The following is a 24,987-nucleotide window of genomic DNA, read 5'->3' on the forward strand; positions in this document are numbered from 1 at the left end:
TCTTTGGTGACCAGTGATAGGACAGGAGGAAATGGAATGAAGTTGCACCAGGGGAAGTTCAGGTTGGAAGTTAGGAAAAGGTTCTTCACTGAGAGGGTGGTCGGTCACTGGAACAGGCTCCCCAGGGAAGCGGTCACGGCACCACACCTGTCAGAGTTCAAGGAGCATCTGGATGATGCTCTTAGTCATATGGTGTAGTTTTAGGTAGTCCTGCAAGGAGCTGGGAGTTGGACTCGATGAGCCTTATGGGTCCCTTCCAACTTGAGATATTCTGTGATTCTATGATCTTGATGTAATTTTGTGTGGGGAAGAAAAGTGGCACGTTTTGGGTTTTTTTTTTCTTTCTTTTTTTTTTTTTTTTCTTACAATGTGTGGTGTTTTGGTATCCTTTATAATCCTTTAGGCCCACTCAGTATCTCATTCTTCACCAAAGGCATATTTTGTATCTAATATCAAGACTTCTGGGGAAGACAGTAGTGAAAAAAGCAATCTCAGGGGCTACAGCTTTAACAGCTTTGGAGACACTATTTATTTTCATGTCTTGGGTAATTTAGGGCAAACAGTGTTTTCTCTAAGGAGTCTTCAAATTCATTTTGAAAAATTATTTTGTTTTATACCTCTCCTGGATTGAAGTGTCATCTGATTTGACTGTGAAATATGGTAACAGTCGTCATCTTGCTTAATCTTTTGGCTTCTTTCTTTGTGTTTGCCTAACCCAGTCTCCCAGCAACACAGCTCAGTGAAGTAAGACATCTCTGGCCTTGCCTGCACTGGTTAGAAGTTGGGGAGGTGGTGGGGGGTGGGTGGTTAGCTTTCCAGCAATACTCCTTATAAATAAAAAGGAACATTTATTTTTGCTTTTTTTCCTTCCATCTTAAAAAAGATAGTCCAGCCTTTCTTAAAATTACTTTTTTTTCCCTTTATGTTCTAAGTGCTTTGTTAGCATTCTCTTTGTTAAAAAAGCAAAAATTAACTTTCTCTAGTTAACGTACTCCTCTTGTTTCTTTGTTCTAGTAGAGAATATTTTTAGCACAAACTTATGACCGCTTTTCCAGGAAAACACACCTTTAAAAATGTACATTAAAATTAATTTTTTTTTTTTTTTTACAAATTCTTTTGTCATTTCACTTGAATTCCCCACCCCACCCCACGCCCAATCTCTCACCCCCAGCTTGTAGACGCTACTGATTGCCTTCTTTTGCCCTTTCTAGTTTGTCTGTTTGGAGACAGAGGTGTGCATGTCAAGATTTTCCATGCTCTTTTTTTGGATAAAACTCAAGTCCTAAAATTAGTCATAACACACAGATTTAAGTTGAGTTTATTTGTAATGTGCATGCTTGCAGAATATTTTATGTAACTAAATATCAGTGTTTATTCACCAGAGTTACTTTTCCTTTCTTACTACAAACAAGTTGAGATTAAGGGGTAAGTTGAGATAAATATCTGCTAACTAAAATGAGAAGCTGCTGAACTTAAACCAGCTCATCTGTTTCAGTTTTTTCTTTATTGCTGATGATATTACTTTTCAATGAACAACCAGCTCATTTCTAGCAAATAGTTCCTAGTGCACAGGTTTGCACTAGAGTGCCTTGTAATAGATTATAGGCATTTTGTAGTTCTGAGCATCCTCGTCTAGAGGCTATTAAATAGAGGAAAAGGTGTTCCTTGACTTCAGAGTCTTTATATGAGACCCTCAAGGCCAGATTCTTCCTACTTGCTTGTTAGGTACCAGTCTCCTAAGTCTGCGAGAAGAGAGAGAAGAGGTTCGAGAAGCCAATTCAGCCCATCAGAGATGTGCATCACCCTCTTCATCAGCCACATCAGGAGCCCACGGGTGCTTTCACTCACCCCATGCCTGCAGTTCAGTGATCTGGGTGGGCACTGAGGAAATAATTTCATTGTCGTTCTGGAAGGTGCCCTCCAGGAATATGAGAATTAACATATGGGATGATACTAAGGATGGGGATTCAGTTTGCCCTATTTCAGGGTGGGACTCGATGGGTTTATAGACCCCTAAATTTAGGTATCTAGGATAAGATAATAGCTCTTTAAAGTAGATTCCTGTAATTGCTCAATTCAGTATAGACTCCACTGATTATTAACTAAGTCTCCCTTAGCTACGATAGGAGCTTTGTCATCCAGCACACCTAAAATGTAGACCCCTGCTTTCAGCTTTCTGAATCAGGTGCTGAATCAAATACTTTTTGTTGAATATGCATCTTCTGAAAGTAGTCATCTTGAGAGGGAGGAAGCTGCAGTAGGCAGATCTGCTGTCCTGGAAAGCCTACTGCAATTCTTAGTAATTAGAAATTGGCTGGAAATGAGACTTTATACTCCAGCCAATAACATTGATTACTAGGATTCTGGGTATGCTTGCAAAAATGTCTAATATCATAAATTTTTGCTGATTTCTTGGTTTTAGTGATGCTGTAGGCCATATAGACCATAAAGTCTAATTATTTATTCTGTGGAAAAATACTTCCTTGGAGAACTCTTAATGTGCTGGGCTTTAATTAAGTATTCTCACCTAGTGTTATGAGGCAAAGGCAGCAGAAACCTATAAACTCTCTGTTCTTTATTTTATGGTTTTTATTTCCTCCTTTTGATTTGACTATTTTCCAAGGTAAATAATCTTTGTAAACGTTTTTCTATACTCTTACCTATTCTTGCTGTTCTTCTGACTATTATTCTGCAGCATCATCTTGTAAGTGAAGTGACCAGTTTGGCACTCAGGGAGCTCAAGTCACAGATATTTGGGACTATTTTCTAAATTAACGCTCATTTACATTCCTTATGGATCCCACATTTTGTCTGTTTTCTGTAGCATTTTTTATCCCCTATAATGACTCTAAGATCCTTTTTCTTTGGAGCTGTCTGTAATTTATAAATACTACTACTATGCTTCTGTGTTTTTCCTCTGGTGTGTATTTCTTTGTTTTTACTAACACTGCACTTTTTCAAGTCACTGTACTGTCTGTTTAATACCTTGCATAGCTCGCTCTGAAGTGCCTTGGTGATTAAGAGGGGGAACGAAGTAATCAAAATTTTGTGCCGTCTGTAAATGTTCCCATATCACTACTTTACACTTCTCTTCCAGTTAAAGAATTGCACCACAAAATTTTGTAAGAGAATAATAAGGTGCTTATTATCTTTTCCCGTATTAAAAATTCCTATTATTCCTTCTTACTTTTTTTATGTCCCTTAGCTTTTCATCTCATTGTATGATTGGGACATAAAAATAATTGGTCTTTTCAGTTCAATGACTGAACTAAAAATAATTATGGGTCAACCTGATGTTTTAACTTTTTTGAACAGAAGTACTTAATTTAGTTCAAATTAAAGGGATTAAATTTTGTTTTAAAGTTTTTTTTTTTCATATTATATAATGAAAAAAACCAAAACATGAATGGCATTTCATTAAAGTTAGTCCCTGAATGTAATTTTGTCACAAGAAGTTAAAGTTTTTTTTTCTCTGATTTCCACTTTTTTGGTCAGACTTACCAGTTCACTTTGACTTGAAAGCAGAGGGTTCTGCTTAATATGTTTTTAAACAAAAAAAATCTTCATCCAGTTGTCTGTGATTTCCTTGATATTCTGTACATTTTGTTAGCTTTTGAAAAACTAAACATTTATATTTGCTGATTTTCCTTTGACCTATTATTTTGAGATGGTTAGGTATTTTTTATAGGTTAGTGAGGCCAAATAGTCCATTGGAGCAACTGTGCTTCAGCTGTGGTTAAAATTTATATTGTTTTCTTCCAGTTTATATTGTTTTCTTCCCGAACTCTGATTACCCTATTTCCTATCCATATTTCTGAATTTAGCATATCCTATGTCTTGGCTGGGGATGTAAACTTTACTGGCATATAATTTATGTGGAACCAGCTTAAAGCATAAACCAATTCTTTTAATCTTTGAATCCTCCTGTACAGCTGCTGTTTTTAATGGGAGGTTGCCCAGTTGTACTAGAAACTCAATTCTTTCAATTCTTCAGAATTTCAAGCTGAATATTACAACCGGGCCTGAAGGCGTATTGCTTTTTAGCAGTTTATTTCAGCCCTGCTGCTTCTGACATCAGTCAGCTCTCTGCTCATTGTTGAGATTAGCTGCTTCTAATTGATTTTAGAAAATTAACTTTTAATATTCACAATGGGCTTGGAAAACAGAATGCGTTGCCAGACTTTTGCAGTATGTTGGAGAGATAGTGTTAATTTCTTAGACTTGGATGTATTTTACTTCCTTTCTTGCCACCCAGATTTTTTCAGCGTTGTGATTGAGACTTTTCTTCAGGGACTACGAGAACTTCAGGGAATGTGAGAACTGCTTAACCTTCCCCAAGCCACATCAAGAGGAAATGTGAAGAGCCTTTTCCCAAAGGAGTTTAAAACCTGTCATCTTTGGGTTTGGGCACTCCAGTCTTCTGTCTTTTTGAATATCAGAGACAAAGAGAGATAGTCCCAAAGCTGGGAATAATTATCCTAATACTGTTGTTTTCCTATTTAAATAATCTAACATCGATTCAGTTTTATTACTGACTCTTGATTTGCCCAAAGTTCAGGGCCTTGAGTTTTATTTAAGTGCAGAAAAGCTTATGGATGCCAGTGGAGGTATTTCTGTAATGCTGTCCTGCTTGTTTACAAAATCCAATTTACTGCAGTTCGGTCTCAGTGGACATCAGGAGATGGTTTTTTAATCATAGAAAGAGTAAAGCCTCTTTCAGACACTATTCTACCTCAGTCTGGTTTTTTCCAAGGGCCACTCACCTAAAGGTTGTACTGACTTTTTCTGGGCTTTCTGCTGCTTCTCTTTCACCATCTTTCTTATTTCTGTAGTTTCGTGAAATCCTCTTGCTACTCCTGTGTTGGGAAACTCCTGGGATCATGGGGTCAGCAACCACCTTCAAGGCTTTGGCTTGTTCCAGGCTTGGGGTGGTTTCCCCTGGTTTCAGCTATTGCTAAGCAAACTTTTTTCACTGCCTTGTTCTTAGCCTGGATGATTAAACTTTCTGGTTTGCTCTGTAGGAATATTCTGGAGCACAGCTATCTGCAATTTTTTTTCTTTGTGAAAAATGTATTTTGAGTAAATTTCTACATATAGTCTCTGCTGATGTTCCCTTGAAGGGAGACACTCTTGCTTGACTTCTCCCTTTCATAAACCAGAGGGACACGAAAGGAATGGATTTGTGTTTGGAAACATGTTTCTGTTTCTTGATGAATTTACATAAACAAATTTCAAATAGTCTACACATTAAATTTACTTAACTGAACAGAGTCTTGTGTGAACACTCTTCAGTCTGCGTGAACCTCTGCTATAGGTGTATCTTAACTCAATTGCATGGTAATATTAATAATAATAATAATAATGATGATGATGATGATGATAATAGTGATCCAGGTATGGATAATGAGCTTACATTCGTACTATGAAATTATTTGTGTGAAGGAAAACAAAAGAAATACCAGTGAAGTGCTATGTACTGTGTGTGGTGCTATCTTTAGGATTCCTCTCAGCATACTTTACATCAGATTTATCTGTTAGATGTGCAATAATTTCCTCGGCTTGGGTACACTTTGGAATTTCCTTTGCAGTTGAGTGTTAACATTGCTAACAGTATAGACTGATGATGGTGGGAGTTCAGACACATTTGTAGATGTCTTTACTTAAAGTGCCTTCCTCTCTGAGCTGAATCCCACTCCCAGAAACATTGCATTTTAAATTTTGCCCTTCGCGTTATCAGAAAGGTCAGTGTGTGGCCCTGTTTCAAGATGGGGGAATGGCATATCCAGACATTCCCCATGCCCCATTTGCAGTTTAGCAGAGGGCTGACAGGGGTCCTGGAGTGACATCCGTGAAGATCTCGGGTGCTCTTGTTAACTCCGGGGGGTAGAATATGGCTGGAAACAGCTCAAGTTCCTGTGCTGGCCTCACCGCCATGACTCAGCTTTGCACGGGTAGCGAACTCTTGGGATGGATTTAGTTTTTCCCTAGTTGTGAACTATCTGCTGTTTCATACAGATGCTGATTAGCCTCTAAATGATGAAGGCTCTTTGATGCTCCCAGCCGGAGCAATACCCAAACCACAGAAAGAGAGGGGAAGTGCTTTGTATTCCATTGTGTTCAATTTTCCACTCAGTTTTTTTTTTTTCTATATTCAGGCAACTTAGAAACAAAACAAAAACTGAAATAGCAAATTAATATGCTGAGGAAAAAAAAACTAGACAAAAGCAATTAGTGTGCACTTGTGATGCACTTAGGTTTTTTTCCTCCATTTAGCATTTGCTCATTTTCCCCCGCCCTCTGACAGTGACAAAAAAACGTAATGAAGCTGAGAGCTCTTTGGGTGTGACTTTCAAGTTTTAAGCTCCTTATCTCTGACTTGATGCGCTGTCTCCCTTTCCCTAGAGTGTCTGGAGACATTGAAGCTTTAAGTTTCATTATGAAAAAGCAATAAAGCATTTCAGCTGTGAGGCTAAAATCCATAGATAAATCGCTTGGGATTGAGCTATTACAAGAAAGCTGAACACTTTTCAGAAGAGGAAAACAAGGGGATGCTTAAAAATGTGACCATTCTGGATTATATTGTACATTTTAGTTCTAGTTACATTTGCCTGGAGCTTGTTTTCCACAGATTTTGAGCTTAAGCAGAAATTTTTCGAAAACAGCTCACAGAAAATGTCTCTTTTTCTTCCTTTAGTTTTCTGAGTTTCTTTAATATGTGAAACACAATAAGAAGATTTGCATAGAAGTAAATGCTTTAAAAATATCTTTTATTTCCTTGTCTGAACTCATGGTATAGCACCGGTGAAGCAGTTGGGGTGTTTGGAGAACAAGCACTGAGGATTGCCAGATTTCGTTCTTCCTGCAGTTTACACTTACCTATTCTCTGATGTTTCTTTCTCTTCTTGCTTTAAAAGTGGTTAAAATACCTGGAGAAACCTTAAAAAGTATCCCTCAGTGCAGTTCCTGTATACCAAATTATTTTATAAACAAAGCCATTGGTGTAAACGTTGAATAAATTTCCTGCTTCTAGTGAACAAGGATCCCTGGCTTCAAGCAGCTGGATCATTTTTAAACAGGCATCTGTTATTACAGATGGAAAAAATAGTCACTTGCTGTTTTATTTTGTATAACTTTGCACCTAATGCCGTTAAATATATAACTAAATGTTTTCCTTTAAGCGCAGAAGCCATCCCATCTGATAGATGTGTAATGAGCTGGTGAAGCCAGAGCTAAGGGCACAGCAGTGCGAAGTAATGTACTTAACAAATCTTTATGTAAGGACTTTAAAGAAATGTGCAGGCCTTGAACTATATATAGCAGTTTCCAGTTTACATTTACAAGAATGGTTTATTGTTTCTGCTATATTTAAATACTGATTTAAGATAAATTCCTAATTCTTCAGTCCAAATTCATGAAACTTTCCTACGCTGCTTCTTGTAACTGTCTCATTATGAAGTTATACTTCTGAAGGAATAGTATTTTTCTGTTAGCAGTTGGTTGATGTTGGACACATGAGGTCAAATTTGGGGAATTGTAGATTTCTGACAAAGTGACCTTTGCTGGATACTTTTTGCATCTGTTCTATGGTTCAAGGCTGGACATGTCATAACTGGATTACTTGATTTACCTGGATTCTGTTTTCACAGATTTGGGGGTTGGAAGGGACCTCTGAAGGTCATCTGGTCCAACCCCCCTGCTGAAGCAGGGCCACCTAGAGCAGGCTGCCCAGGACCATGTCCAGACAACTTTTCAGTCTTTCCAAGGATGGAGACTCCACAACTGCCTTGTGCCAGTGCTCAGACACCCTCACAGTAAAAAAGTGTTTTCTGATGTTCACACAGAGCCTTCTGTGTTTCAGTTTGTGCTCGTTGCCTCTCAGTTTGTCTCTGGGCACCACTGGAAAGAGCCTGGCTCCGTCCTCTTTGCACCCTCCCTTCAGGTATTTACACATATAAATAAGATCTCCCTGAGCTTTCTCTTCTCCAGGCTAAACAGTCCCAGCTCTGTCAGCCTCTCCTCATATGTCAGATGCTCCAGTCCCTCCATCATCCTTGTGGCCCTTCCTGGACTGTGTCCAGTATGTCTATGTCTCTCTTGTACTGAAGAGCCCAGAACTGGACGCAGTACTCCAGGTGTGGCCTCACCAGTGCTGAACAGAGGTGCAGGATCACTTCCCTCGACCTGCTGGCAACACTCCTTCTAATGCAGCCCAGGATATCATTTGCCTTCTTTGCTGCAAGGGCACATAGCTGGCTCATGTTCAATTTGTTGTCCAACAGGTCCTTTTCTGCCAAGCTGCTTTCCAGCTGGGTGGCCCCCAGCATGTACTGGTGCCTGGGGTTGTTCCTCAGGACTTTGGACTTCTTGTTGAACTTCATGAGGCTCCTCTCATGTTGTTTCTTCAGTCTGTCAAGGTTCCTCTGGATGGCAGGACATCTGGTGTATCAGCCACTCCTCCCATTTTTGTGTCATCAGCAAACTTGCTGAGGGTATGCTCTGCCTCATCATCCAGGTCATTAATGAAGATGCTGAACGGGAACTGGACCCAGTATTGACCTTTGGGGTACACTGCTAGTTACTGGCCTCCAACTAGACTTTGTGCCACCTCTGGTCCCGGCCATTCAGCCAGTTTTCAATCTACCTCACTGTCTGCTCATCGAGCCCATATTTCATCAGCTTCTCTATGAGGATCTTAAGGGATAGTGCTGAAAGCCTTACTGAAGGCAAGATGGACGATATCCACCTTTGTCTCTTCATCCATGAAGCCAGTCATTTCATCATAGGTTATCAGGTTGGTCAAGCTGACTTCCCCTTGGTGAATCCGTGTTGACTACTCCCAATCACTTTCTTGTCCTTCGTGTGCCTGGATGTATTCTGAGAGATGTTCCTTCATTTTTGCTATGTGTGGTATAAGGCAAGGCCACCTAAATTGCCCGGGCTGGATTCTACTGCAGAGTGAAGTCAGAGTAGACCTGATACCTGTTTCTGTGATGTAACCGCTTTTGTCCTGCTTTTTAGTTAAGCCCACTTGTCCTGGTGTATTGGTGCAGGAGATGCTCTGTGGGACTAAGCCTTTTCTTCCCTCTCCTAAGAGTTTTTATCGTGCGGGCCAAAACCACGCATTACTTCATTACTTGTGAGCTTGGCAACAGTGAAATAGGAAAAGACCAGCAAAAAGAGGGAAGCAACATTTTAGTGGAGTAGAAAGAGCTAATTGTTCTGATTATAAATTCTGTATTGTACTTAGGCAAATATAATAGCCGTTTATTACTCGCCTTGCTTTTAAATCGTCCTCTCCCTTTGCAATTTATACTTTTGCCTGGCTCGGCTCATCTTGAAAAATAATGGTGACAATTCACCATAAAGCACCAACTACACCTTTGACAGTGACAGTACTGTTATAATTTATTCAGTATCCTGAATCCAAGAAATTAAAGTACCGTAGAAAGCTGCCCGACGCTTAGCACTGTGATTTTTGCAGACAAATTCTCGTAGGAGCATCAATGACTGCAGTAATCTACTCCCACCACTGTGATGGAGGTGCATTCATCTGTCGCTTTCATATGGACCCACCTGCATGAGGACAGGGAGATGGAGGGGCAGACAGAAAGCAAGGGAGGCATGACATGTTATCCTGGTATTTGCCAGAACTCACTCGCCAACGTCTAGAAGCACAGAGAAGTTACAAAGCATTAGATCTGTTACGTTCATGCCCCAGCCATCGGGTGCGGTCCCTAAGAGGAGAGGTGGGGGTGCTCTCTCTCTTTATATCACCCTCTCTTCATTAGTTCCAGAAAGATGTTTTAAAAATATCTGTTCAAAGAACAGGAAAACCATTTCTCCGCCCGTTTCGGATTCTAAGTGATGTTTCTACATTACTAAGTCAATTCAAGATCGGCCATACAAAGTGCTATTAGTGTAATGCCTGATAATAGTTTAGAGCAGCAGAAGGTGCTTTAATGCAAATATCATGTTGCAGGAAGTGGGGTGCTTTACAATAGCTGCTGTGTTGCTGCTGAGACGTAGACCATTATTTTCTTGATTAGCAAATGTAGTGTGTGCATTTTTCTTCGAATCAGTAAAGGAAACCAGAAATGTAGCCACCAATGTAGCTTTGGGAACTGTACTTTCTTATATATTGCTGATATGATAAAATATGTTAAAAATCAAGCAATAGGCTTTAACTGAACTCTCTATAACTTTATTTTACAGATCATAAGTCTAAACCCATTGGGTTGAAGGCATATAGAATGTTATTGGTAAAGTTAGCGCCTTTAAAAGTGAAAAGTGCTTTCAAATTTACACTGAATTTAATGGTAGTTTTATTTCCTTTCAAGATGTTAAGCTTGTTCCTAATAGGTGCTGTCTGAAAGAAAAGTTGCAGTAGTCGCCCAAAATTTGAGTGTGTAATTTTCATTGAAGTAATTTCCAGATGTGTATGTACATATATATGAGTATGTGTATATTTTTAGAAGCCAAATTATCCTAGTGTCAACATGTGTGAAAATCCCATTTTATGGCAAGACCTATGTGGCAGACTGAACAATGTCCTGTTGTTCTCTCCTTCATTCCCCACTCAAGAAGCCCTCTATTTTTCTGAACAGAAAGGAACATTATCGCAGTAATGGGCCATTTTTCTTCCTATCCAGACATTCTTTATTCCCTGTGATGTTTTAGCACTTGTGTTGTGTGCCTTTAACTTTTAAGACTGTATATGCTCACTCTTTCCCTATGCCTACTGCGTTTTTATTCCTACTACCTCAATTTCATTACTTTCCAATATACTGTAGTATCTGGCTTTGATAACTCTCTCTTCCAAAATCAGCAATGACTTCTTCTTGGCTACTTCACAACAGTGAAAATTTTCAAAGTAACTTAATCTTCTAAATTAAATCTGCTTGATTTATTTATTTTTAAGGCCTTTTGTCTGTCTTCATCCTTCTTGATTTGTCTCCTGCTTTGTCAGCGTGTGAACCATTAGCACCCGAGTTCCTCCAAGATTTAAGAGTTTTCTTATTCTGACCTTACCTCAGTGGTCTTCCAGTGGTTCCTGTGAGACTTCCTTTGTCATTGTATTATAAAATTTCTTCTTGTCTGTTGAGAGTTTAGCCTATTCAGAGTGATATATAAATAATAATATTTGGGGCAGCGAGCATTAATTTACAAAGAAGGTAATATGTAATAGAAGAAAAGATACTGACTTTGGGCAGTAGAAGAAAAGATACAGGACTTTGAATGTGACTATATGCAATGAGATAAGATTACTAGTAAAATCCAAATTTACATGGCTGGAAAATAGTTTTAAGGCCAATTAAATCCATTTTAATTTTGATTATGTCTGCACACAGGTTCAACTGTTTTTAACGAATGCACTCTAAACATCCCACCTAAGTTAGTTAATCATAACTTTCTGTAAGCATCCATAAGAAAGCATGCCTTCTGTGTATGTGTAAATGCGAATAAGAAGTTATAGGAAGTCCTTCTCAGTTTAGGACAAGCAAGAACAGCTATACTGAGTTAGCGTAAAGCTCATAAAACCACACTGAATCAAAGTAGTATAATAGCAGTAGCAGGTACTCAAGAAAGGAGTATAAGCGGCAGAGCATGTACAGTGATTCTTCCTCTTGCGTAACTTCCCAACGTTCACTCATTGTTGGCTTTTGAGGACTTGCTAAATTGAAGGTTTCGGATATTATAGTATGTGATGCATCTATTAGTGATGAATTTGTCAAATATCTTTTTAGACCTTTTTGGACATTTATACTTCTGGTCTCCTCAATATCTTTTGGGAATACTTTTCAAGTCTAAATAATGCGTTACATTTAGGAAAAAACACTTCTTGTTGTTTGGTAATCATTTCCTTGGTCCCTGAGTTCTTATGTTACGTGAAATATCTAATAAATAATGAGAGTACGTCTTCTCCATGATTTTGTAGACTGAAATAGAGGAGAACCTAAATGGACTGCTTAGTTTCTCTTTTTTTTTTTTTTTAAGAAAAATTCCAAGCATTGTTGATATTTTTTGCATATAATGCATTTTGTCTTTTTTCATGTTATCATATACCTTCTTGAAGTTTGTTGTTAAAAATGCATACATCAAAGAGAATAACTAGTTTAATCATCATGTTACAGATGCTGTATTTACAAATATGTATGTCTTCCAACTTTCCACTTTATTTTTGTAGCACTAATAACAATTGATCCTGCATTCACGTGATCGTCAGTATGTAATTTAACTTTTAGACTGTTGAAATGCTCTCAACTTTATTAAGTTTATTATGCTCTGAATTTAATAAGTTGGGATATAGGAATTTCTGGTATGTTTACATGCATTAGTTAGCAATGTTTGGTGACGTGATTTGGTTGCCCATATATGGGTGTGTAGTACCCCTTGAGGTGGCCTTTGGTGTCCCACCTGGCTTATTTATAGCTGCTGTTCTAGGTGCTATCGTCCTCTGTCATATTTACCTGCCCGGTGCCGATGCTTTGGATACCAAAGGGCATCTCCGTTGGCACTGGATGTGTGAACAACTGAACCAAGTGCCTTGATTTTGGGAGGGGAGAGTGGGGGGGACGCACAGGGGATTTCTGTGATTAGTAGTATTAAAGAGATGAGTAATATAAATAAATATTACTTGAAGAGATCAAGATTGTCAGGAGTCTTCAGCAATAAATGCCGCTGTTGTTGCTCAATGGCATTTCACAACATCTGGTTACAGGTTAGCATAAGTAATGAGCATGGGGGAAGGACGGACGCAGAGTGCAGAGTTTTGGGTGGACCTGTCCTTACTTAATCTTTTATTATAATGTCATGCTATATAATAGGAAATAATCTGGTGGGTGTATTTGCCCAAATAATATTTCTGAGTCCACTGAAACCTGGAAATTCCAGCAGAATGCTGATTGTTGTTGGAGCCAGGGTTATATTATGATTTAATGGCTTTTCTGGGCTGCATTTGATGACCTGGCCTAGAAAAACATTTTGAAGTAATAAAGCGTCTGTTTGGCTCCAAACTAATGAGAGAAGCATTGCTCTTTGCATTAACTGTTCTTTAGGAAGAGCCACAGAGAGCTACTAATAAACCTTATTAAAAAGCTTAAGCAAGATTGAAGGAAATAGAAAACAGAGAAACTATTCCATTCCATGTGAAGTGAGTACATCAAAAAAAAAGGAAAAAAAAAAAGCAAGCCCACAGGGTTTTTGCCTCCCCTCCATGTGACTTGCAGCTTGCTGCACTTCAGTTGCCTCTGAGATATGTTGAAGTGCAGCTCGGTTTAATGAAGAAGTGGATAGGACAAATCAAGGCTAGAGACTATTTACGGCAGAGGTTGGGTAAGTAAATGCAGCTGTAGAGAAGTGTTTACTAATATTGTGAAATGTTACAATATCTAGTTTGTAGCATTTAAAACAATATTCAGAGCTATAATTTTTTGGTGGTCCTTTCTTTGTTTTACTTAAGTAATTTGCAAGTGTGAGAGGTATATACCATGCAATAGATTTATGCATAAGACTGATAAAGGATTTAATTTTATTCTTCAGACTTCCTACAACAAAACAAATAACTTTCCTTTCATGTACTTACTTTGTTTTAAATTCTTTGCTATGTAAGTAACTGCTTTGTCTATTTTAGTGCAGTGCTCAGAATAATTTCAGTGGGAGTTAGCTGATAGTTTCTGGTGCCTTCCTGTTATTTTAATTATTTTTCTACTGGTGAAGGAGAGGGGAAAACAGCTTATACTCTGAACCTCGTAGATACAGCATTTTCAGATTTCTAGAATCCAACTCCAGACCATTGAAAACTCCCCAGCATCAACTTGTTCCAGGAATTCATTCAACCATCCTAGTAGGATAAGATTTCAGCTGTTTGCTTTTGTTCTCTGTGTCTTTTTAAAAAGATTTGTATGTGTTCTTATACTGAGTTTTATATTGAAAGTTCTGTTTTAAAGTTACGTATGTTTACATTTGTGTAAATCTGATATCAATATACAAGATGGAGAAATATGATGAAAGCTTTTGTTGTTGTTTAAGGCTTCCAGGTTTTTGATTTTGATATGTTTTTGTCTCAAGCAATTGGAATGGACCTTGCAGTTGCTATAATGCTGTTATGAAATTGGATTGCAATCTTAGTCAATTAGTAATTTCCAGAACGGTTGTTTTAGCAGTTTCAGTGCCTGCCATTTGAGTATTTAAATCTCAGTGCATAGACAAAGAGCTGAGAGGGAGGAATGATCAATATAGATTGTAAAGACCTATACCAAAGCCTGATTCGAATCTTGGGAACTGGAAAAGGAAAAGCAAACTCCTTCGTTGTTGGTAGTGTATTAAAGAAAATATTTTTAAGCGTTTAATATCTTGTAATCTAGGGCGTGTCTTCCTTTTGCATCATCTCGCAGGAAAGAGTATGTTAAATATTATAGTCTATCGTGATTTTTACTATCTGGATTAATCAGAATGCATTATCTTTTTCAGATAATCACTCCGTTTAGGAGGCTAATATTGTGTGCTGAGAACAGAAAAGAAATGGAGGACTGGATAAGCTCTCTGAAGTCTGTTCAGTCCAGAGAACACTATGAGGTAAGTTGACATCCCTCTTGGTGCAACCTGTTCTAGCTCAACAGATCAAGCTACAGGACACAGAACTGGAGTATTCACCCTCCTTAGTGTGAACAGTGTGTCTAATGTCAGAGTACAGCTTCATGTTAAAACCTTTACTAGCAAAGTGAGAGCTTATTATCACACTTTTGTTTAGAAGTTTGGAGGGAGAGCAGGCTAAATACCCTTTGGAAAATACTTTTGGTGAACATTGCATTGTCGTCCCCTGTAATATGGAACCATAGGTAATTTCAGTCACCGTAGCTGTGTTCTGTACTTGCAAATTTGTCTTAACTTCTCCTTTACTAGACCGCACAGTTTAATGTGGAACATTTCTCAGGGATGCATAACTGGTACGCCTGCTCCCATGCCCGACCTACCTTCTGTAATGTGTGTAGAGAGAGCCTCTCTGGAGTCACTTCTCACGGCCTGTCTTGTGAAGGTAAAATAAACGCTTTCTTCCCCCTGTTTATAATGCTGTGTATGTAGACAGATGGCTGAAAGTTTAAGACGAGTAATGATTCTGAAAATAATGAGTAAGAAAAAAGCCGGAAGGGAGAAATCTATTCATTAGAGTGACTTTCTTTTGGGCAGAGGGACTGCTAATGATCTGGCTCACCTTCTTTGTGCTCCAGGTGCCTTTTTCTAACTCATCTCAATAAAATGATTCCTTCTGCTGCAGCGACCAGTTTGGAATGTGCTGGGTGGACGATTTGCAAGAAAAGATAGGATTTATTTGATTTGCCCATAAAAAATGTGAAACAAGATAGTCTTACTGGTTTGCAGAAGCAGCATTCCTCAGGAAAAAAATCATAATGGTAGTTTCTGCCCAAAATCATAAAACTTCTTAACACTTTGTTCAGCACTATGACCTCTTCCCCTCCAATTCTTGTTTGCTCTGTTGCTGCTGCCTGATCCTGCAGTACAGGCAGGACAGATGAGGACAGATTTTAAAATTCTCTTATGCAGTGAGGGGGTAGAAGTGTAGATGCCTTTGTATTTCGATGGTTCAACAGATGAAATTCAGCACAAAGAAAAAGAAGGTGTGGCTAAGACTTCAGCGTTAAGTTTATCTGGAGAAATGATATTTCGCGAACAAATATTTATAATAAACCTGAAACAACTTATTTATTTTCTGGTGCAAGTTCTGTGAAAAAGTGGTAACAAGTCTGCTTATGTTAGAATCCAGCCGAAAATAAAGCATCCATGTGACCTTATGATATATGCAAAATGTAGAGATATTTAATTACCAAAATAGCTAACTGTCCAGAAGAGAATTAGTTACACCATTCAAAACTTGTTTTTTTTGATGCATGTTGCCCAACTGCAAATGCATTTCTGTTACTGATACTCTTATAATACTTGAGGTCTGAGCATAATAATGTGTATTAAGGAAATCTTACAAAGGAAACATTAACCCACTGTCCTGAATTGTCCATACTTTTAATGTAGCTAATGGTGCAGTTGCCAAGGAACGGGATGAACCCGTTTCACAGAAATTAGAAGTAGCATAGTTACTTCCAGCTTCTCTGGTGTATGTTTTCCACTGCGTATAAGTCGTTTGGACAGTTTTAAGGCAATTATGGAATTTTCAATGTCTGATATTGGCAGATGGAAGTATCATGTGCTTAACTAAAATGCAGTTGTATTGCCTCTGTGTACAAATACAGTTAAATTTGCTCAGGCAAAGGGAAGGAAAGACTTCTTTCCTTTCATAAAGAATTTATCCTTTCATAAGTTAATATTATAGCTATTTTAAAAGGCTGTTTAGCAAGAATTATTCTTGTAATATTATCAGTGTTAATGGTTGTAGTTCATAATTTTCTGATTTTTCAGTGTCTTATTTTGCTTCTAAGTATGGTTTTAATTTCCAAGGTGTTGGCGTTAAGGATGTTCCCTTAATTTCCAGATGTGGACTTTGTCACCTTTCTGCATAACTTATTACAAACCAATGCTATATTTATCCACATTTCTGATGCCGGTTGATCTTTCAGCAGTTTTTATGAATGGCTTGTGAAGGTAGTTTGGATTTGCTTTCACTGGTCCACATTCTCATAAACGTGTATGACCTGGATTGGTTTATATGTAGATACTATGATATTCTTTTATCTATTAAGTAGTTTACCTCCTCTTACTTCTTAGCTGCTAGTTTATATCTATTTTCTTTATTTTTTTTCCAAGTATTTTTTAAAATAAAGAGATACTTGAATTATGCATCTAATCTAAATCATTTGACAGTTGACTCTCTTACTGGAATACTCATACTTTGTCCCTGATTCTGTATACCTGTAAAAACCCAAGTTAACCATCCTTAATTTCTTCATCTAAGAAGTGTATTTTGGTTTGATACTACTTCTTTCTCTGAAATTCTTATGTGACTGAGTTCATATTTACTTGCTTCTGCCATGTGCACTTCTAATGCATTTCACCATCTGTTTTTCTGACTTACCCTGTGTTAGCAATATACAGTTTGAGGAGACGATGTAGGAAGTATGGAGTCTTAAGATTCCCCAGACATGTTCTGTGCTACTTTTTCTCATTACATCTTTAAAAAAACTGTTTAAATATTCATGCCTGGCATCTGAAATCTCCAGCACTGCTTTACGCTGGGAATCCATTTATATCTATACTAAATTCAATTATTTGTGTGGTCATTGATCCCACGCTATTCTATTATATCTTGTACCAAGAAGCATGAGAGGCTTCTTCTCAAGAGATATTGGAGCTCTTCCTCCTCTCAGTGGTTTAGGTACTGGCACATCAAGTTGTCTTGAAAGTAGCTTAGAGTCTTTGTACTCTTTGTGGTCTGATTCTTGACTGTTAACCCTAGGTAAAAATAAAAATAAATCCCTTTGCTGATATTTTGCAGCTTACGATACTTCAGAAGATCGGTCCTGTAATATTTTATTCTCTTAGACCTGCTGGTTTCCAGCAGCGCTACACAACTATTTTTTTTCAGCCTGACCACCCAACAAGCCTCATTTCTTTTGGAGATAAGATGGGTGCCTTCTTTTTTCAGGGCACCTTCCCTCCCAGTAGCCTTCGGCAAAGGTTGTCCAAATTAATTGCAGGCCACCCTAAAGATACTCCTGTAAGTTTTGTGGAAGCCAGTGTAGGAAAAGAGCGTGTGTTAATACCTTTGCTAGGGAAAAGACTGTAGTGTGAACTTGCATCTTTTTAGAAGTCAAACAATCAATATGTATATCAAACTGAAGATGAAAATCCGTATCAAGCCAGGCTTCATTCTTTCTACTGCTCAAAAAACAATTTACTTTTAAAAAATTTAATCATACACTCCTTTGAGATGCAATGCTATTCCTCCCACTGGTTCCTTCTTTTCTGTCTTCTCAAAAGATAATCTACTTTTCAAATGTTGTCTGTATGTTGTGCTGCTCTAGCTAGCTCTAAAGGACTGATCTGCAACATTCATTCACAGACTTTACTACGACAGAGAGATTATAATTTTTTTGCCTTGCTTTGGAAATTACTCCAAACTAGCTGAATCAAGTAAGGCTTTTGTTCTTTATGCTCCTCAAATGTTTCTCTTATTCAGAGTTTAGCTTGCTGTATGCTCAGGAGTCTAAGCCTAAGAAGTTGTCAGGTAAACACAGGGATACATGGAATGTTTAGGCAAAGCAACCTAAAGAACTATAGATCATTATCTACAGAAACTCTTACAAAACTCTCTAGCCTCAATTACTCTGTATTAATACTGCATTTCTATCCAAGTCATTGCCAGCAGAACACTGCCTTTATGATTATTCTCAAAGATGTATTTCTTCATGTAATGTTTTCATTATCATGACTGAATCTTGATTGTTGAATATCAAATATACCTAATAAGCTGGAGATTGCAGTTTAAATGAGATGCTTTCTCTTGTGATGAATTGCACAAACAAACAATATTGAAAGAACACTTCAGGATCGTGAAGTCAAGTAATAAGAAAATACTGGGATTAAATTGCCTCTGCAAATGCACTTTGTGCACTTGGTCTTTTTTCATTATGATTGGGTTTTTTTTCCCACAAAACCCTTTTGTTCTTACCCACTGCACAGGGTATTGTACATGCACTACTTGGGTAGTCGTTGTCTCCAGGATTTTTGCGACATTTTCTCCACAGGCTGGAGAGTGAATAGTGAATGAAGCAGTCAGGGAAGAGCCCACTGTTAAAGAATTAAGGAGTAATAGAAAACGGTGTTCTATGATTTTGTGTCACACTGCACCGCTCTGTAATCCTGGGGAAATCACTTAAATAAGATTTTTGATCAAATCAGCAGTTGTGTGTTGTTTATAATCTGGGACCTGTATCACAGAAATGCTGAGTTTTCTATAAGTGCAAAAATCAGTTGAAGCTGTTCTGAAGTCACTGATACTTTGAAGATACACAGTATTGAAAAAAAAAGTCTTAATTGCAGTAGTACTGAGCGTAATAATAATAATGATTTTAAAAGGCCAGGAAGAAATGTGTATTGGTGTCTAAAAAGCAGTATTTCCTTAGCTTTTGGTAAATAAGGCAAATACCTGTTGAAAATTATTATGAATCAGAGTATGGCACAGCCGTTGCATGCAGTGAATGAGGGTCCTATTCTCAAAAAGTGTATGATCATATAACTGAAGACTTTACACCTGCATGTGGAAGTTACATTACAAAGCTGTATTGCAAAGTTAAGTTGTATGAGTAACTTAACTTTGTAGTACTTGACTTTGTAATGTGAGTATTCTTTTAGCACTCTGTAATATTAAATTAACTTAGAGAGTTATTTATTTGGGTGAAAATAGTAAAAACTACCAAGAAACTGCTAAATTTTATCCTTTATAACATAGACATAAGCTTCAAATTGGAGTGAAGTTAGGTTGCTGTTTTCACACGAGTCACTCCGTTTTCACTGTGGCTTGTCCATCTATCATGTGATGGTATTCTTGGAAACAAAACAGCAGGTTTCTTGGGATACCTGAAGACAAATCCTTTCATCTTGACAACTTAAACTATAGATACCATCTCAGGGATCTTCAGATCAGTTTCAAAACTTTGGCTTTGGCCTTTGAAGTTGGAAAAGAACAGTCTGAGCCAGTTCTTCTTTGAAGAACACAGAACAGAAAACTCATCGTAAAATAGGTGGTAGAGTGGTAAGTTTGGGGAAGAAAAAATTGAGTGTCCTGCCAATGTAGTTGAATTAACTGATGGATGGTTAGAATGAAAGGCCTTTGAGACAGAAGTGTTCATAACAAAGGTGTATATTTTCAGTGCAAGAGGTCCTATGATAATGTTCAGTAATGTTGACTTTTCCTCATTATAGATAATAATAGCTGTAGATTTAATCACTGGGTCTGACACCAGGTGTTGGTACCACTGTGACAACTGTTTGCTAATTAAGTGGTTCTCTTGTTTGGCTTTCCGAGAGACCTGCTTCATATTCCAGCTAGAAACAATTACACAGGAAATTAAAATTTAAAATAACGTTCTATGAATATTCTAGATTGGGTTTGGCTAAATTTTTCCTTTTCTCATCTTTTAACTTTCATTGGCGAAGTACTGAAAATTGATGTCTAGCAGTATGTCTGCATGTTTCCAAAAGATTTCAGATATCAGACTGATTCATGAATGGGATGCAGTGTCATCTGAGACAAAAGAAATAAGGTGGTAGTGGTAACCAAGGTTGAGATTTGATTTAAAATTTTCCTTTCTATACCCGTCTCTTCTGTATGCTATGTATTTTGCTTGAAAGTTACATCTGTGTCTTAAGGTCATTGTTTTTGGTAATGTTTAGTGCTCAGAGTAACATGAATTGTTGTTTGATGATACCAGGGTTGCAGGGGGGTGACCTACAGAAAGTCTGATCTGAGATTGGTAAGTTATATACTGTACCCACAAAGCAAACATTAGCTGTCACTTGCCATCCATGGCGTGGCTTGCTGCAGCTCTTCAGATCCTGGGTTTGAATTTGTCCTTGCCTTGTTGAGAGAGCAGAGGTTGAATACAGGGTCCTGAGATGTAGTTGAATCATAGCTCAATAGGATTTGAAAATTCCCTTACTTTGTTGTGCCTTTGTAATTTGGAATTTCCTATTGCCCCTCACCCCTGATTTGTTGTATTTTGATCTGTGTGGCAAAGACAAATGCATATCATTTGTGAGTAGGAAGCTGAATTCAGTGGCATGGCTTCTCCAAAACATTCAAGTGGCAAAGCTGCTCAAGGCCCATCACTTGAAAATGCAGCCTTTATTTCTGTGCTTCTGTGAGAGCTGACTTCTTGAGACGCTTGGAACCAGCTTAGGTTGGCAAACACACAATGTGATGCTGAGCTGTTCTGAAAATGTGAGCCTACCCTGTTAGCTGAGGAATATGGGATATTTGCACACTTTGGGTCTAGGAATGCTGCTTTTCGAAATTACCAGGGGAATTACTGTGAAAGCAACAAAACTCCTTTTTCTGTTTCCTTCTCTTTCTTTGAGCTAAGCACAGACTTTCACGCATCTCCTGGAACAGTGAGGATTGCTCTCACACTCAGATGTTGCTTACATAGTCTCAATTCACGTTTTAAATTGATCTGGCAATGGATCAGTGGAATTAAAATGAGAAATTTATGATTCACAAGACCTTTTGTACCATGACTTAATGTTTTTTAATGGTGGACAAGTGGTGGGCCAAAGCTTTTGATAGTTTCCTGTCAAATATTTGTTTGAAAAGAGACTACTACTTCTGGTCTGCTGGCTAGTTCTCATAAACCTTTAATGGCCTTTGCCAAAATAATTTATATAATGCACTCTAAATAGAATGATGTCATCCACTTCCAGTAACAGAAATACCCACAGTTAGGTGCGTCAGTCTGGTCTAATATGATATCATTAACTAGTCATATTAATTGAGTTGAACAAAATACAAATAGTTATTAGATTGTCAGAATGTCTGCCTGTGCTACATACTTGTGCTGAGTATTCCAATTAGTAGATTGTTAATAAATAATCCAGTAAGAAGTCATGCTCTTCCTCACTTAATATAACCTCTTGGAAAATATTGTAACCACCAGTATCCTGAATAAATATATCACCACCTAACCCTTCATTTTCTCAGCTTCTGGGAAAACAGGCATGGTGTGGTGCCCAAAAGGGATCCTTTAAGCAAAGAAACAGAGCTCCTAAAGCAAAATATTTCTGTGAAACACTCTCCCATCACCTCTTGCAAATTTAAACCAGGTATCTGAGTTGTGTCACTGGAGGAATAGAAAAGGCAAAAACACAGTTAAAGATATATTTGTACCTTAGTGCTTTGCATTGGACCTGAACAATGGGGACCGATGTGGATTTGAGGACACACTTAACATGGGCTACAGCTAAGCAGTTAAACCCAGTTTAGAGAGTTAAAGCTGGAGTGATTATGAACCGAATTTTCTTTTAGTTGGGTTGTGTCATGGGTGCAACACTAAGTGACGTGTATTTGGCTGTTTTATGGAATATCCGTGTTTAATTTTTTTAAAGATACATATCACTGAAATAAATACAGCAAATAACATAGTATACATATTTATGTGTGCCTTCCAGTGTGTAAGTTTAAAGCACATAAAAGATGCGCTGTCCGAGCAACAAATAACTGCAAATGGACTACATTAGCCTCAATTGGAAAAGACATCATTGAAGATGAAGATGGTGTAAGTACTATTCATATTTACAGTATTTTCCAAAGCTGTTTCTTCTTTATGGGGGAAAAAAAAAAGGCTAAGCGTAGAAATATTGCCATGTGACCCATTGAAGTTAATGGTAGGTGGCTATATTCCTGAACATTTTTCAAAGATTAAGGTGATATTTAGAACAAAAGTTATATTCCTGTCTCACAAGACAAGTTTAGTATCTGTGGGCACTAGATTGCAGCGTGCTGCAAGATTTTAAAGGCCACATGCAGAGAAACTCCAAAGCTGGAGAATTGCTCCCAGTTGTTCTTACTGCTCTTAGGCAAAGGTGGTATTTTATGCTGTTACCATGCTGTTTTGGCAATCTATTTTGTGTCCTCCTTACCGATAGCTGTTCCCCAGGAGGCCTGTTTGGAATTCACTGACGTGGGGGGGGTTTTTTACTGATGAAAGCCAGAATTTTAAAATTAGCAGGAGAAATGACAAAAGGTTTTTGGAGTTTTATTGTGATAGATGGGTTATTTTTACAAACACAACTATGTATGTGCCACTGTCATTCCATCTATACTTGGACGGTATATTGCATCGTGGTATTATTGGGACAAAGGTGTGCACTGAGTAAAGCTTTGCACTGCATTTAGGGACTGCTTTATAGAGCTGTGACGCACCAGCTATGGTGAGGGGGTATGTAAAGCCACAGAGGTATTCTGCCTATTCTTCTACATTTTAGTTATTTTAATTGGTTTGTGTCATATAGTCAACATTAAGTGAATGGGTACTTATCTGTATTACGGAGTTTCTAGATTTAACTGCCCCGTTGTTTTGTGGTTAGTTGCTACCATAGTACCATGAATAGTTGAATGAGATGTGTCTCCTTTCTTTAGCTGTCACATTTTCTGCCTAGCATGTGAAACACCACCATAGTCCACATTCACAGCTGTTGCCTTGCGAGCATCAGTGTCACTTATCCCGGTCAGCCATACCTGCTTCTTTGATGAAAGGGTAGAGCTGTGGGAAATAGTTTAAATCCACCTCTATTTGAGAGATGAAAGCCTTTAATTTCTGTTTCTGAGTATTTAACTTTTATGACTACTTCTTCACAGATAGCTATGCCTCACCAGTGGTTAGAGGGTAATCTGCCTGTCAGTGCCAAATGCGCAGTCTGCGACAAGACTTGTGGCAGTGTTTTACGCCTGCAAGATTGGAAGTGCCTTTGGTGTAAAGCTATGGTAGGTGCAGTGAACCACATCCAAGCATCTAGGATTTTGCCAGTTTTATTGCTCATCATTATTTTTATTTTGTCATTTCATAACTGTGCTTTTGGGCTAAGTAGGAGCAGGCAGCTTGTGCAAACTCAGGTCTCTCTACCGTTCATAATTTCTCTTGACTGTCCTACTTGCTTCAGCTAATTTTTAATATGCCCACAGATGCAGCTTTTCTTTAATAGATGTTATCATCCAATGTGTTTTCTCTGCCTTCTCCTGACTGATAACTGAAGGTTCAGATGCCTGTTCCATATGCCTGATAATAATATGTTACTTTCTTCTCTCTTTTATTGTAGATATTGTTGTAATAATATTTTAGTAATATTAGTAATATTAATATTTATTAATATTTATTAATATCAATGTAGTAATATTTTTATTACTGCAAAATCTTGAAGTTCTCTTCTTCAGCACACTCTGTAGGTTGCTGATTGAAATTCTATAACGTGCTATTGCTGTTTCCCCAAAATATAGTTTTCTCTTAATTTTTTTAATTTGTCTAAAAAGATGGGTTTCATATGCTAGGGTACAGAAGTAGAAAGTCGGCAGTTTTTTTATTGTTGACACTTTCGACATATAGATGTCTGAGGCTCTGTGTGTAGGCAGTGCGAAATGATTGGCATCTCCAGAGGTTTGAAATTGCAGTGGTCTGCATGTGCCTGTTTTTCCAACAACTATGGAAGAGACATCTACAACGCATAATTTATGGGACCCACCTTTGGCGGGTTGGTCTGGCTTGGTAGGTGTCCTAGCTTTAGTGCAGATACATCTTCCAGAACAGCCAGGTGGACCAGGCATGTAGAGAGCTATTGCTTTGTGTGTGCACAGTGTGCCTGCTGCCCCCAGCACAGATGCTGGCTGCTGGGAACTTGGTCCTCTCTTGCTCGTGGATGGAGGCAAGCGATTCCCTTGAAAGGGTGATTCATGTCTGCTATAGGGGTAACTGAAGATGAAGTACTCCAAACATGTGTTTTGTGGAATGAGTAACAAGCCTTTGTGGTTGAACACTCATGTCTTTTTTCCAGTTGTGCTCCTCTTTGCTCTACGCCTATATGTTATGTATTAGTCCATTTTTGTTACATATATACTGTATCAGTTATACTTTCACTCTGAAATTCCACTGTAGGGAAATAATGTTTTGTTTCTTTTGTAGGTTCACACTGCCTGTAAAGATCTGTATCCTCGTAAATGTCCACTTGGCCAATGTAAGGTATCGATCATACCTCCAACAGCACTAAACAGTATAGACTCTGATGGTACGTAGTTTTGTAGTGTGTTCCGTGGTAGCTCCAGACTTGCAGTGCTTAGTGAGATCTGTATAACTAAACAAGGCTAAAATCCTTCTGCTGAGCAGGTGAATGCAGTCTTCAAGTTTAGAGGAAAGTATGGTTTTCTGTGTTTTAGAGGATTATTTAACTGACATGATTCAAAAAATGTTTTTGAAAGTTTGCCCACTAGAAATTTTCTCCTGTTCATTTATGACCCTTGGAAACATTTCAAGTGAA

General features: G+C 38.1%; 1 protein-coding gene across 2 annotated transcripts in view; it reads left to right on the plus strand.

Moving 5' to 3' along the window:
- The window catches only part of DGKH (diacylglycerol kinase eta), a 156,860-nt gene that overhangs the window by 86,612 nt on the left and 45,261 nt on the right, over positions 1 to 24,987 (plus strand). For both annotated transcript variants that reach the window (XM_075139334.1, XM_075139323.1), the window contains exons 4-8: positions 14,470 to 14,574; positions 14,902 to 15,034; positions 22,132 to 22,238; positions 23,321 to 23,446; positions 24,636 to 24,738. In XM_075139334.1, coding sequence (XP_074995435.1) covers positions 14,470 to 14,574; positions 14,902 to 15,034; positions 22,132 to 22,238; positions 23,321 to 23,446; positions 24,636 to 24,738 — 574 coding nt within the window. The remainder of the gene's footprint in view (positions 1 to 14,469; positions 14,575 to 14,901; positions 15,035 to 22,131; positions 22,239 to 23,320; positions 23,447 to 24,635; positions 24,739 to 24,987) is intronic.

Source organism: Calonectris borealis, chromosome 1 (genome assembly GCF_964195595.1).
Source record: "Calonectris borealis chromosome 1, bCalBor7.hap1.2, whole genome shotgun sequence".
NCBI classification, from domain to species: domain Eukaryota; kingdom Metazoa; phylum Chordata; class Aves; order Procellariiformes; family Procellariidae; genus Calonectris; species Calonectris borealis.